This window comes from Bacillus rossius, assembly GCF_032445375.1.
Source record: "Bacillus rossius redtenbacheri isolate Brsri chromosome 9 unlocalized genomic scaffold, Brsri_v3 Brsri_v3_scf9_2, whole genome shotgun sequence".
Taxonomy (NCBI): Eukaryota; Metazoa; Arthropoda; class Insecta; order Phasmatodea; family Bacillidae; genus Bacillus; species Bacillus rossius.
Genome location: NW_026962013.1, coordinates 40,086,576 through 40,099,105, shown reverse-complemented (window position 1 = coordinate 40,099,105; position 12,530 = coordinate 40,086,576). Strand labels below are relative to the sequence as shown.

Genomic DNA, 12,530 nt, shown 5'->3' with positions numbered 1-12,530 from the left:
ACATTTCACTACACTGAAAGAGAAAGATGAAATAGAATCTTCACTAACAAATTTCTTTGCTTAAACAAATAGTAACTGTGCCTCAAAAAACTAAAAACGTCCCATTGTGTAACAGAAATTCCAGTTTTGGAAGCACCATGGACCGTATGAAGCCCACAGCTACCAATTTCTAGCAACGATGGTGAATCTTCACCAAAAGTGTCTGTGATATGTATTTTCAACGCTAACAAAAATGTCCAGTTTACGTTGAGGGCATCCATAGATACTTAAAATTAAATGCACCTGTCGGTATAATCTGAACGTGGGCAGGATAACGTCACGTCAGCAGGATAACAGACCATCTTGAACCAGTTTGTATCACGTGATTTGATGCTACTTCCGAATCCGATGGTAAATAAAAGAAAATGGACGTGGGAACTGTTCGTTATTTGCCATTCAAAAATAAAAATGGGAGGGGATACACATGATGCCACGTCAATGCAAGCTAATCAATAAACAAAAAGCGTATTGCCAACTACAACCTACCAAACAAAAATTCCCTGATTTTTAAAAAATTCCCTGATTTTTCCCTGATTACAAAATTCCCTGATATTTCCAGGTTTTCCAGGTTTTACAGGGTCAGTAGACACCCTGCAGAAATAATGATATTATCTTTAGGCTAATAACCAATTTTAATAAATTTGATAAAGACTTTAATTATTTCCCTTAGTTCCTAATCATCATATGTGTTTTAGTTCTGTATTGTCTAAATTGTAATGTTTGATTTTTTTTTATTGTCTTTCGTTATGTGTGTTTTGTTTTTATATGTATTATATTGTATTGTTTTGTGTTTTTCATTTATGTTTATTTTTGTGAGTGTATATGTATCTAATTGTGTGCCAACCATTAAAGGCTTTGTCCTGTTGGTTGGCATGTTACAATTACAAATAAATAAATAAAATAAATAATAAAATAGTGTCTGTACTTTGAATTATTCTTGAAAGATTGATTTAAAACAAGTTCATGGACATACGCCATTGCTAGTTTACAGAGACGTACAAAAGGAGGGGGTGATAGATGGAGAATATCTTCCCCCTCCCCATATCCTGAAATTTTTTTATAAAAATCTATCATTACTACCAACAAAAGGAAAGAATTTGAAAGCAGAGGCAAATAGAGGGCACTGTGGGTTTATCTCCCCCTCCCACCCCCCAATGAAATTATGTGTATGCTCCTGCTAGTTTATTTACACCAAATGTCATAGAAAAAGACCTCAAAAGACCTCAAGAATGAAAAACATTGACATTAGCTGATTTGGGCTTTTAGTACTCCATGTGTTCATATAATCAACTTTGCTTGTCCATTTTTCTTACATCCAGAGTAAATCAGAAGTGGTGTATGTCCATGAAATTGTTTTAAATCGCAATACTGTCCATAGATTAACTACAGTTGCAGTCATTCTAAATAAAAATTGGGTGCGTGCACTTATGTATGCGCATTAGAAGTTATACTCACTTGGAATAATAAAAAAATAACTTTAATTTTGCATGCAAATAATAATAGAAATACCATAGGAAATGGATTCCGGAAGTTGAGCCTAAAGCGAACGATGGCAGTTTATATTACTAAATGTGATCTAGACAATTGTATTGCAATTTCTTGTGCCCGTCACCACTTAAACCCAGCGTGTAACCTTATGTTAGCTATCTGGACTTAGTAGGTGTGTTTCCCAAGTAATGTAGTGTTCCCCTTATGTGTACCGAGCAAATGTAAAGTACATTGGTACTCAAGATTTTAATTACACATGGTAATATGATAATTTGTGAAGATTGCCTTCTTCCTTTAAAATTCTAAAAAATTCATTTGTGCATGGTCAGAAGTGCAGCTTCACACATAAGAGTGATAGAAAATTTTTAATGTACTCTGATATTTCAAACACTCGTAATCATGCGTTGAAAGTAGACTCTTACTAGTATGTGTCCATGTCTTTCTTCGATGGAATCTAAGAATGAACCAATGGGTTTACGATAACTAAAAATAACATTAATAACCATATTGGAAATGTATATAGATATTGTCACAATTTTAATGCTTACACCGGATCTAACCTCAAAGTTGAGAGTTTAAAGTTGCGAATGAGGAGTTGTGAAAGAATGTAAACCTATGAGAAAGTATATACAAAAGTATTTCAAACTATATGAAATCATACACTGTTGCTGCCATCAGTAACTGGCATCGTAAACCTGTGCCATCGAGCAATCACTCACCGGCTATCTCTCTCTTTCTTTTCCCCCTCCATGGCAGCATTAGAAAGTAACTCAAACGTTAAACGCGAGAACCTGGTATAAGATGTATAACTTCAATAATAAAACTGACGTAAAAACTAGAATGATTCTCGCATTGGAGTAAATGATTTAACATAATATTTTGGACACACGTCATTGCTGGTATACACAGGCTATCATAGAAATAACTTCAGGAATGGGATACACACAAGCAGAACAAGGAGCCAATATCTGCCGATGTAAAATGTTACACGCTCAGCCAGAGCCGAGAATTCCGGGAAAGGGATTCAGCCAGAAAAATGTTACAGCACAGACGAACACAATAAGTGACAATTTCAGGACAGTTGTTTTTTTTCTGGCAGACTCTATTCTTGCTGTCACTGCCTTATCCTTGTCAGCCTATTGTGTCTGTCTGTAGTGTAATTTTTCTGACTAAATTCCTTTGACAAAATTCTGTGTCTAAGCATGTTCTTTTTTTTCTATGACAACCAACATAAAGCAAAAATGACATATGCACCTGATATTATGTTAAATCAGTTAAATATACCCTGTCTTTCAATGGACCGTCATTCCTATCACTAAAACTACTGCCACAGGCAACGGTGCGACCGAAGGGCACCGCGGCACGGCGAGCGAGCGAGATAGTACCTCCTTATCGTACTTGGCCCGGACGGCCTTGCTGCGGGCCCACTGACCCGTGCTGCGGTGCCGCAGGGTCATCCTCTCCTCCGCCCGCCCCCTCTCCAGCTCCTCGAGGCGCCTCAGGGCCGCCTCCGGGTCGCACTTCTGGAGCTGCTCGAAGCTCTTGATCTGCCTGCGCACGCCCTCGCGCCTCTGCAAGCGGTGGAACCTGCGCAGCGCACAGCCACCCTGCCTGGACTGCCCCGCGGTCCCCGACAACCAACAAACTAACTACTGGTGCAACTGCTGGACGCCTAGGCACTCGGCTGAATCATGGAATACGTAGCGACCAATTTTATTTACAAAACTAAGAAAGCAAATGAGTTACACGTCAAAAACTGTTCGTCTCAGCCTTGAACACACTTTTAATTTTTGACCAAAAATTTCCCAAATGAAACTCCTCATTTGTACTCTACAGGTTTATTCTTGTTTACACCAATTTGTATTTTCTTTCTCATAATGATCAAATGAAAAATATGACATAAGCCAAACAGTTATCTGTAAGTTTTTTTAAATGCCAGTAAAATGTAAACTACTTTCAATGTGAGTGATAACATTTAGTAATAACAACACATTTAACACTTAAATCTTACTGGTTTGAAACTCATTATGCAAATACTAATATTTATACAAGAGTACATACGAGTGTGTAGGTGTACATCTATATGCAAACATATATTTATATAGTATTCTTTCCTGTGCTTATTCCATCACAAAGATTTTAATTTTCTCGGCTTCTTCGGGCATGGTTTTCAGTAAGTTGCAAGTAAAAAAAAATATGTTTGTTTCCATTTAACAGAATTATTGTGTCATCTGTGCCTCATCAGTAAGAACACTCAAAACAGCTAGGTTCTTTGCTGGATGTTGCATCAATGTTATTTATTCAAACATATAAAGCACTGGCCTCTTCTTTTATAGCTCAAGATCTTAGCTACAAACTTTCACCACTAATTAGATTATGAATGAGAAATAATAGATGAAATAATAAATTATCTTGCTAGAATATAACAGCTTAAATTCAGCAGTCTTCAAATTAGTGACAATATCAAATAAACAAATACACAGCAAATAGAACACAAGAATGCTATTAGATCTACAGTAGTACTATGAAATATCAACACAGTTCCACCATATTACTTCAGCCACATTCCCTGAATTTCCCTGTTCTCCCTGTCTCAACTAACATTCCTTACATGTCTCATTGGTCTATCTGGAAACATAACAGGTATACTAAAATACAAATTACTATCAAAACACATTTAACCAAATACATATGCAAATTTTCCAGCACAATATACAGTTTGCACTATTATCATTACCACCAACACTATGTCAAATTCTTTACATCTGTATAATATTTTACTACCTAACCAGCACTCCCAACATGAAATAGAAAATTAGAATTTTTTTTTTGTCAAATAATGAAAATGTGAAAGATTGTAGATATTTGCTAGTGCTTCAAATTACACATTTGTTACTATCCCTTTAATTAAAGTTGTAAAAATAAGATAAAGATTATTAACAGCAAAAATAATTATGATTAAAAAATTAAAATACATTCAGTTTTACGACACTAAGATGATGCATGTATGAAAAATGATATTGTAAATTTCACTGTTTTTTTTACAGGTTTTGAAAACACCTTTTCAATTCCCTGAGTTTTCATGACTGCCAGAACCCTGTTCAATAATATTTAGCACTCTGACCTTGATAGGGCAAACAGGAATTCAATGACAATGAGACAAAAAATATTCCTATATTTTGTAAAATTTTGTTTCAGAGATATGTCACTTATAAAATTATTGTATGGTTTGTTATTAAAACTTATTAGGTATTTTCTACTAACAAACCACTGAGAATGGACTTCAGGCTGGTCACCAGCTTAAAGCTAGATGCAATTCCTTGTTTATGCTTTTTGTTTTTGTCACAATTAAAGATTTCCATCTATGTCCAAAATAAATTTATACTTCAATAATAAATCCAGTAAAGCCTGGAAATGTTTTTGTGCACATATATCCCTAAAATTTAATCATCACTGTGTTTGCGCTCAAGTTTTTCTGAAAAACAATACGTTTCATACGCACTCCTGTGGTATCTTTCCACTCTCCACACTAAAAGTTCAGCACGACTGTGTTAATGCTTATGTGTTACTTTAGCAATGAGAGATGTTGCATATGCTCTCCTAAAGCATTGCTATACTCAGGAGAAGAATGTATTTAAATAAATTAAGAATCTGTCTAGTGTTTCCATAAGAAGCAACTAAATGATAATGGCAAATATTTAAACAGTGTGAAAATAAATATGTTATTATGGCTACATATTGCATGAACATTAACTTGGTGGTTTATTTTCTTATTTTTTATGGTATTCCCATAAAAGATATATTGACTTTGATAATCCGGCCAAATCACTAATTTGGCATGGCAGTGGTATTGAACGTGCCAGATTAAATAGTTTCTATCATACATAACGTAGGCAATTTATCTATTAACAAGTTCCGTAGAACATTTGCCCCTGATAATAATGAACATGAATGAATGCAAGTCTTACATCTGTACACCAAAAGAAAAAGAAAAAAATTTCAAATTCACTTCGTGAATGGTTTAAATATTTACACCAATATAAGTAGTGAGCTTTTCATTACTTTTTACTCTTGATTTTTTTCTGCCTGGCAGCTTTTACAGCCTTGTATGACTCTAAAGCTCTGATTTTCGCCATCTCTTTGCGGTGCTCTAACAACTCTTCCAAACTGAGAGGGTACTCCTCCTCTTGTTCCTGGAATGAAAATCTCAAATAAGTACAAAACAGGGCACAAAAACACACACACAAAGAAACACTAATTAAAAAATCCCTCAATTTTTTTTTCCCATGACCACACAGAATCAGAACAAAACAAAACAAATAGTTATTTCCAGATTTATTTATATGTATTTTCATATGTCTTCACTTCTATGGCCCTCAGAGAAATTTAGGTAAATGTATTTAGTAGTTTGGTGGTGCTGTCCCAAAAATTTTAATTTAGATACAATACATAAACTAAGTATAAAATTTTCTCCTGCAAAACTTAGTCATCAAACAATACAATATTAGTATTTGTTCATAAATATTCCCACAAACTTTATGTATATTCAACATCTGTAAATTCTATAGTCCATGAAAAATGATGTTAAAAAGAGGCTATGACTATAAGTGTATTACACGAGAAACAAATAGTATGAAAGCTACACTTCTTAAAGGAGGGATAGAGAAATAAAAAATAAACCAAAAACACCAACATGCAACAGCTTATCTCGAGTTAGGGGGAAGCTGCCTCCCTCCCCTTCTGAAGTGGAAATGAAATAAAACAAGTACATAGTAGTGAAAATTTGTAACTTATCTCCAAAAACTATTACTTGAAAATTTTTTTTTAAAAAATAGTTTTGTTGCACCTCTTCCATGAAAGAGGATAAATTCTGTAAAATGCCCCCTTTTAATGAATTAAAAGAAAAAAAGAAAGAAAATATGCCAAATTTTCTCAAATTCCAAAAAAATTAAAATTTTCTAGCCTCACAAACTATTGTTAAAGAATTGAATAAAGATGTCATTTCTTTTGTTTTTTAATATTATTTAAGGTACCTCCCCATGAAATAAGTTAAACAGCAACCCCCACCCCCCTTTATGAGCTAGATACACCATTGCCAACATGAATGGCAAGCAAAATGTCAGTAAAGTTAATTTACACAGAAGGGTATTATTTCCAGAATTGCCAAAATTTTGATACCAAAAAAAGTAGCAAACCCATATTTTACTAATCAATTATGTTCATATCCATTACTCTAAGTATGAGACATTTGTGTGAATCTGTATAACTACTTAAGGCCGGGCTTCAACAAAATTCACTTCGGCCGCGGGATAGGCATTTACATGTAAAACAAATTCTCACGTGATTTCCACAATTTTTGTGATAATAGCGTCAAATAAAAACCATGTTGTAGATTTTGAAGACCTTAACAGCGCTATATCTTCAAAAGTTTTAATTTTTTATTTCAAGATGGTGATATCATGTGATATAATATTCAAAGTGTCATAGTTTTCTGGCTATTCATTTAATCGCTTAAACAGCTGTACTGGAACCTTGACTGAGTTGAATTCTTTAAAAAAGTCAGCGGGGCTGATCCTCTATCTATAAAAACAAAGACACAGCATGGTTATTTGTAATGGAAACATTGAGGTCGTGAGGCCCAGCACATGGTTGAAGACAAGGGGTAGCAGGGGGGAGAGGATGACGTGCGGGGTGGCGGAGACAGACTGCCGTGTTGCCAGCTCCTTCCTGGAAGGTCACCCACTCCTCACGACTGTGAGCCAGGGAGACGAACACGGCCCAGTCATCTGTCACGCCTTGCGCGCGAGGTAGTGACCGTTCTGCATTTACAACTTCAGTGGTTAGTGTTCAACTCTTTACAGGACAGCAAATAAAAACAAAAACTGATAGCATGATGGTCATGTATTTAAAATAGTATAAATTGTGCTCACGCAGTTCATCTTCACAAATTAAATATGAACATTACCTTAAATAGCTTTTTCTGTGGTCATTTTTTATTATTTCATTTAGGAGGATTTTATGTCACACTGTTTCGCACACCGACGCTTCAGCGAAACAATCATTTTCAAACCAAATGTTTATTAAATTTTTTAACTTTACATTTCTTGTGACAGAAATCTCAAAGTCCTATCTGAATGTGTACATATATTTGTTAACATTTTATTTTAATAGCGAGTTTTTAAAATAACACAATAGCTTTTGCTATCTTTAGGTCTAGGCTTCTCCCGAAAATGCAAATGTTTCTGAAGACCCACAAATCATCACATTATGATTGTTTTCTTCAAAATTTTGTGATATTTTTGGTAAAGCTGAGTAGATAAAGAAAAGAAACATTACCATACCGACCTAGTTTGTTTCCACATTGAGCATAAACGTAAGAATTAGTATGCAAGTCTTCCCCCACTAAGGCTCCCATCATAAGGCAGGGATGTTATTTCCTTCTAAAATAACAATTACCCATTATTTTATTAAAAAGAAATACGTCTGACGAAACTGTACGACTACTGTGTCAAGTAAAATATACGTGAATTGCTAATTTCACAATGTCCAAAGTACCATAATACCTTGTAATGATATTCCTCCCTATGTAGATCGTTATTAATTGATTTATTGCCTGCTTGGTTAACCTACATGAAGCTTTATAAAAAAAAGATTTAGATTGATTATAAAGGTAAAATAAAATGATAATTCTTCAAAATAATATTCCATCAAATTAATTATAAATAGTAAAAAAAAATGAATGCTTCATTTAAAGAATATGTTGATGAAATAAAAAATATATAAATACTTCACGTATGCTTAGCTACATAAAGTTAAACAATTTTAATGCGTAAAATGTATTTGTATAAATACACACCCTAAAAAAACACATTTGCAGGAAAGACGCAAAGGTATTACAATTACATGTGAAGCAGTTATTAATTCTTATTAAGCCAAGTGCTCCAATGATACTTTCAAAACAAACTGCTTCAACATGACTAATGGCTGGTTGCACCATTGGAGTTCATTTTCAATCCAAAAAAGTATTCTTTCCTGAGCTAGGATTGACACAAAAAAACTGGAGCACCATTGGAGATCAACACTCAACATGAGGTAGAATTTGGTAATTTTTTGTACTGCCTATTTTTGCGAGTAGAAGACTTGAGCCAGGTCCTAGGAACGTTTACGTCTATAAATAAAACCACTAACATAAATTAAAGTTATTTCCATCAATACAACTGTATCACTGTTTTTTAACACACTGGCTATTAAAAAATACTTATAACTAAAAAGGCCACCTGGATATGATTCCAAAGTTTGTCTTACGAAATATATATTTGATTTCAGGTTATGTGCGAAGATTTATTTTAATGAACAATTAAAAACTATTAACAACAATGTACACCGTGTAAAAAAATCATCTTACGAGTGACATATTTTTTTCTTCTGATTATGCCTGAAGAAATTAAATTCCTAGGTCACTGATGTAAAAACAAACAAATAGTAATATGCATAAGTTAGGTAACACATATTTTTTTGAGTTTATCTTGTCTTTCGTTCGTTTTTTAAAAATATTTATAATTCAAAATTTAAACATTTCTTTTGTAATAATTATATAACAGAAAAGAGTAACTGGAGAACTTACATGTCTTAAAGCAACATAAATTAACAACAGGTCTTCTAGTTTATTGGGGTGATATCAATATTTATATATATTTTTAACATCTGTGGTCTTTATACATTACTAAAGCTAGAGCATCCTTAAACGTATTCAGTCCAATATAAATTAATGTTAATAGATCTGTAATTTTTTTTCAGGCAGTTATAATAAGCCAACATACGGGAAAACTTCTCTTTATGGGCGTCAGGAATAAGTATGTATGTACTGTTGTATTTGTGAACGAGCCATTACAGAACAGAAGGAAGCGAAACAACACTTGTGTTATAAAAATTGGGACAAAACAAGACCATCAACAGCTATGGAACAAGATGTTATTGTTGAAGGATTCTGCCAAAGTTTTGAAATGCATGAATTAAAATACAAGTATTTTGTTGGAGATGGCGACTCAAGTGTATACGCTAGGATCATGTAAAAAGTTCCTTATGGACGTAGTGTCTTTAAAATGGAGTGTGCTAATCACTGTGTCAGAAACTACATCGGTCATTTGCATACCCTCGCAGCAGACAAGACTTTCTCGTCGGAAGCAAGGAAGCTGCTGAAACCTGTAATTCCTCGCCTTACAGCCGCAGCAAGAGGCGCAATTCGACACTGTGGGGATAAAAAGGAAGTTGTGGATGAACTCGTGAAGGACTTACGGAATGGGCCCTTTCATGTTTTTGGTGATCATTCCAAATGCCGAGAATACTTTTGCAGTAAAAGTGAAACAAATAATATTGTACCAGTTCTTCGCGCGAATGGCCTTTTTGAACAAATACAAAGCCTAGTGGAGAGACTCGTCGCAAAGGCTCAACGGCTCAAAGAAAACAAAACAAGTAATTCGGCAGAATTCTATATGAGCCAAGTGGCCAAATTTAGTGGGGGCAAAATAATTAATTACACACAGAGAGGCTCTTTTCAGCGTCGATGTTACATGGCAGGACTAAGGTTCCAGAAAGGTTTAGCTTGGGAGAAGAGTCCTTTCAAAAAAATGTCAGGTAAGAGTCCTGGTTCAACACACAAAAAAGTCATTCACAAAAAGATCCGTCATGGCATAACTCGGCGTAAACTGGCTTACCAAGAAGATAGTCAGTTGAAACGAAAACGGCGTGAACGCCACTCTACAAAACCAGATGCTGACTATGGACCCTCATCAGAGCAAGTTACTGACGGACAGGTAAGTGATCTTCGTGAAAACGAACTGTTCAGTAAGTGTGAAAATTACATTACATCACTGCAAGTCACTTTGGAAGAGAGAAATAATATTGTGGAACGAACAAAAATGCATGCTGATTGTGAGCTATGGCACAAAATGAGACATGTGCGGTTAACAGCAAGTAATTTCGGCGTTGTTTGTCGCCGGAAAGAATCTATGTCCTGTTTAAATCTCGTTAAACAGTTACTTTACAAGCCCCCGTTTTCGACACCGGTAATGGAATACGGTCGTCGAAATGAGCACATTGCAATTCAGAGGTTTCAAGAACAAACCGGATTAGTTGTACAGAAGTGTGGTTTATTTTTGGATCTCAAATATGGATATTTGGGTGCTAGCCCTGAAGGACTTGTGGTCGAAGAAAATGTGATTGTTGAAATCAAGTGTGTACCTTCTGCAGTTGACCAAGGGCTCCAAGAAAATGAAATAAGAAAAAAAAGTTATTTTTCTACGTGTGAATGACGATGAAAGTTTAGTTCTTAAACGTTCACACCCTTATTTTTATCAGCTGCAAGGGACTTTAAACATTACAGAGCGCGATTACTGTTACTTCATAGTAATGTCTGGTGTTCGTCAGAGTATACACGTAGAAAGAGTAGAAAGAGATGAGCTTATGTGGGAAACAGAAATGTTGCCGAAACTGACTAGATTTTATCGTATGTGTTTACTGCCTGAGATAGTGGCGCCAAATCAAAGTGTAGGCAGAGCCATTAGAGAACCAGACTACATTTTGGAAGCTCAAAGAAGCTTGGTAGAGAAACAGCAATCAAGACGTCAAAAACTGAGCCGGAAAAAAACAAGGGTTATAGAATGTAAATATAATTGAAGTAAGATATTTTTGTTCTTTGAAACTTTGGATGATTTGTCATTTAATATTCTGTTGTGTTAATATTTGTTCTAATGTGGAAAACATTAAGTTAAACGAGGGAAAAAATGATTTTTTTTAAGTACCATGTGTTGTATATAAGATTCTAATTTTATCTGAAGTTTATGTTTTATGTTTTGTGCAGACATATCTTTTAAAATATTGTTTACAATGAATTCAGAAGAACTGATTTTGTGTATAAAATGATGTAAAAAAATTAAATTGGTTTATTTTTTGAAATGGATATTCTAGTAATATACATGTTTTTTGGTCTGAATTTTGATGTAAATTGCGTTTCTACAATCAATGAAATGATTTTTCTTCCCATTTTCCTATTTTTTTTTTAAATATATACTGAATGAGTTAATGTCACTATTATTTTGAATGTTTGTAAAATATGAGATAAAATACGTGATTATCATACCTAATGTGTTTTCTTTAACTATGGTTCACATTTTGCAACAACTTAAGAAGTGGTAATTCTACGTAATATTATTTGTAGTACTGGTAAATGTAATAACTAATACACGGTAACCAATAATTGTACAATTATTGGCATTAAACATTATAGAAGAAGGTAAATACATTTTTTAAAGAAACGTTTATCTAATATTGTATTGATTCTGATTTAGGCACATTTTTTACAATACCCATTTTTCTAGCATTCTCATAGCCACCTCTGATAAAATCCTCCATAAAAATTAACTCATAACGCTGCATTTACTCTTTTATAAAGAAAAATATCTGTAAAATATACTGCTTTGAAACTTATTGAACAGTATTTATGTTTCACAAATACATACTCTCAGCTGACATTAATTTGATGAAAATAATAAAGAAAGATAATCAATGCAAACAACTTTAATTTTTGTTTAATATTATAGTTGTGAAGTTATATGTGGATAAAACTTTATTTAAAGACTGGGAGATTTCATTAATTTTTTATTATTATGAGATTTTTTCTCGCATCAATTGAATATTAAAAACGTAAATCAGTTTGAACTAAGAATGCCCTACACTTAACTGAAATGAATGGAAAAACATATAACAACGTTACTGCGTAGTTCTTACTATAACAAATATATTTACCTGGAGAGATCTCAGCCTCACAAAAAAAAAAAAAAACACTTTTCAAAGTAAAGTTATATTTCAATGAGATATATAATTATTTTTCATGCATTAAGCACTCTTGAAAATCTCTGTGTGGATAAATATATGCTGATTTATCATTATTTCCTTGGCAATGGAAAATTACAAGGATAATTTTGTGTATATATGCACGCACGCAC

General features: G+C 33.9%; 1 protein-coding gene across 1 annotated transcript in view; it reads right to left on the bottom strand.

The window, feature by feature from the left end:
* The window catches only part of LOC134543112 (U3 small nucleolar RNA-associated protein 14 homolog A), a 46,293-nt gene that overhangs the window by 21,273 nt on the left and 12,490 nt on the right, over positions 1–12,530 (bottom strand). Inside the window, exons 6-7 of the mRNA XM_063387935.1 lie at positions 5,590–5,720; positions 2,913–3,114 (exon numbers count right to left, since the gene is read on the bottom strand). Of these exons, the coding sequence (XP_063244005.1) occupies positions 2,913–3,114; positions 5,590–5,720 (333 nt within the window). The remainder of the gene's footprint in view (positions 1–2,912; positions 3,115–5,589; positions 5,721–12,530) is intronic.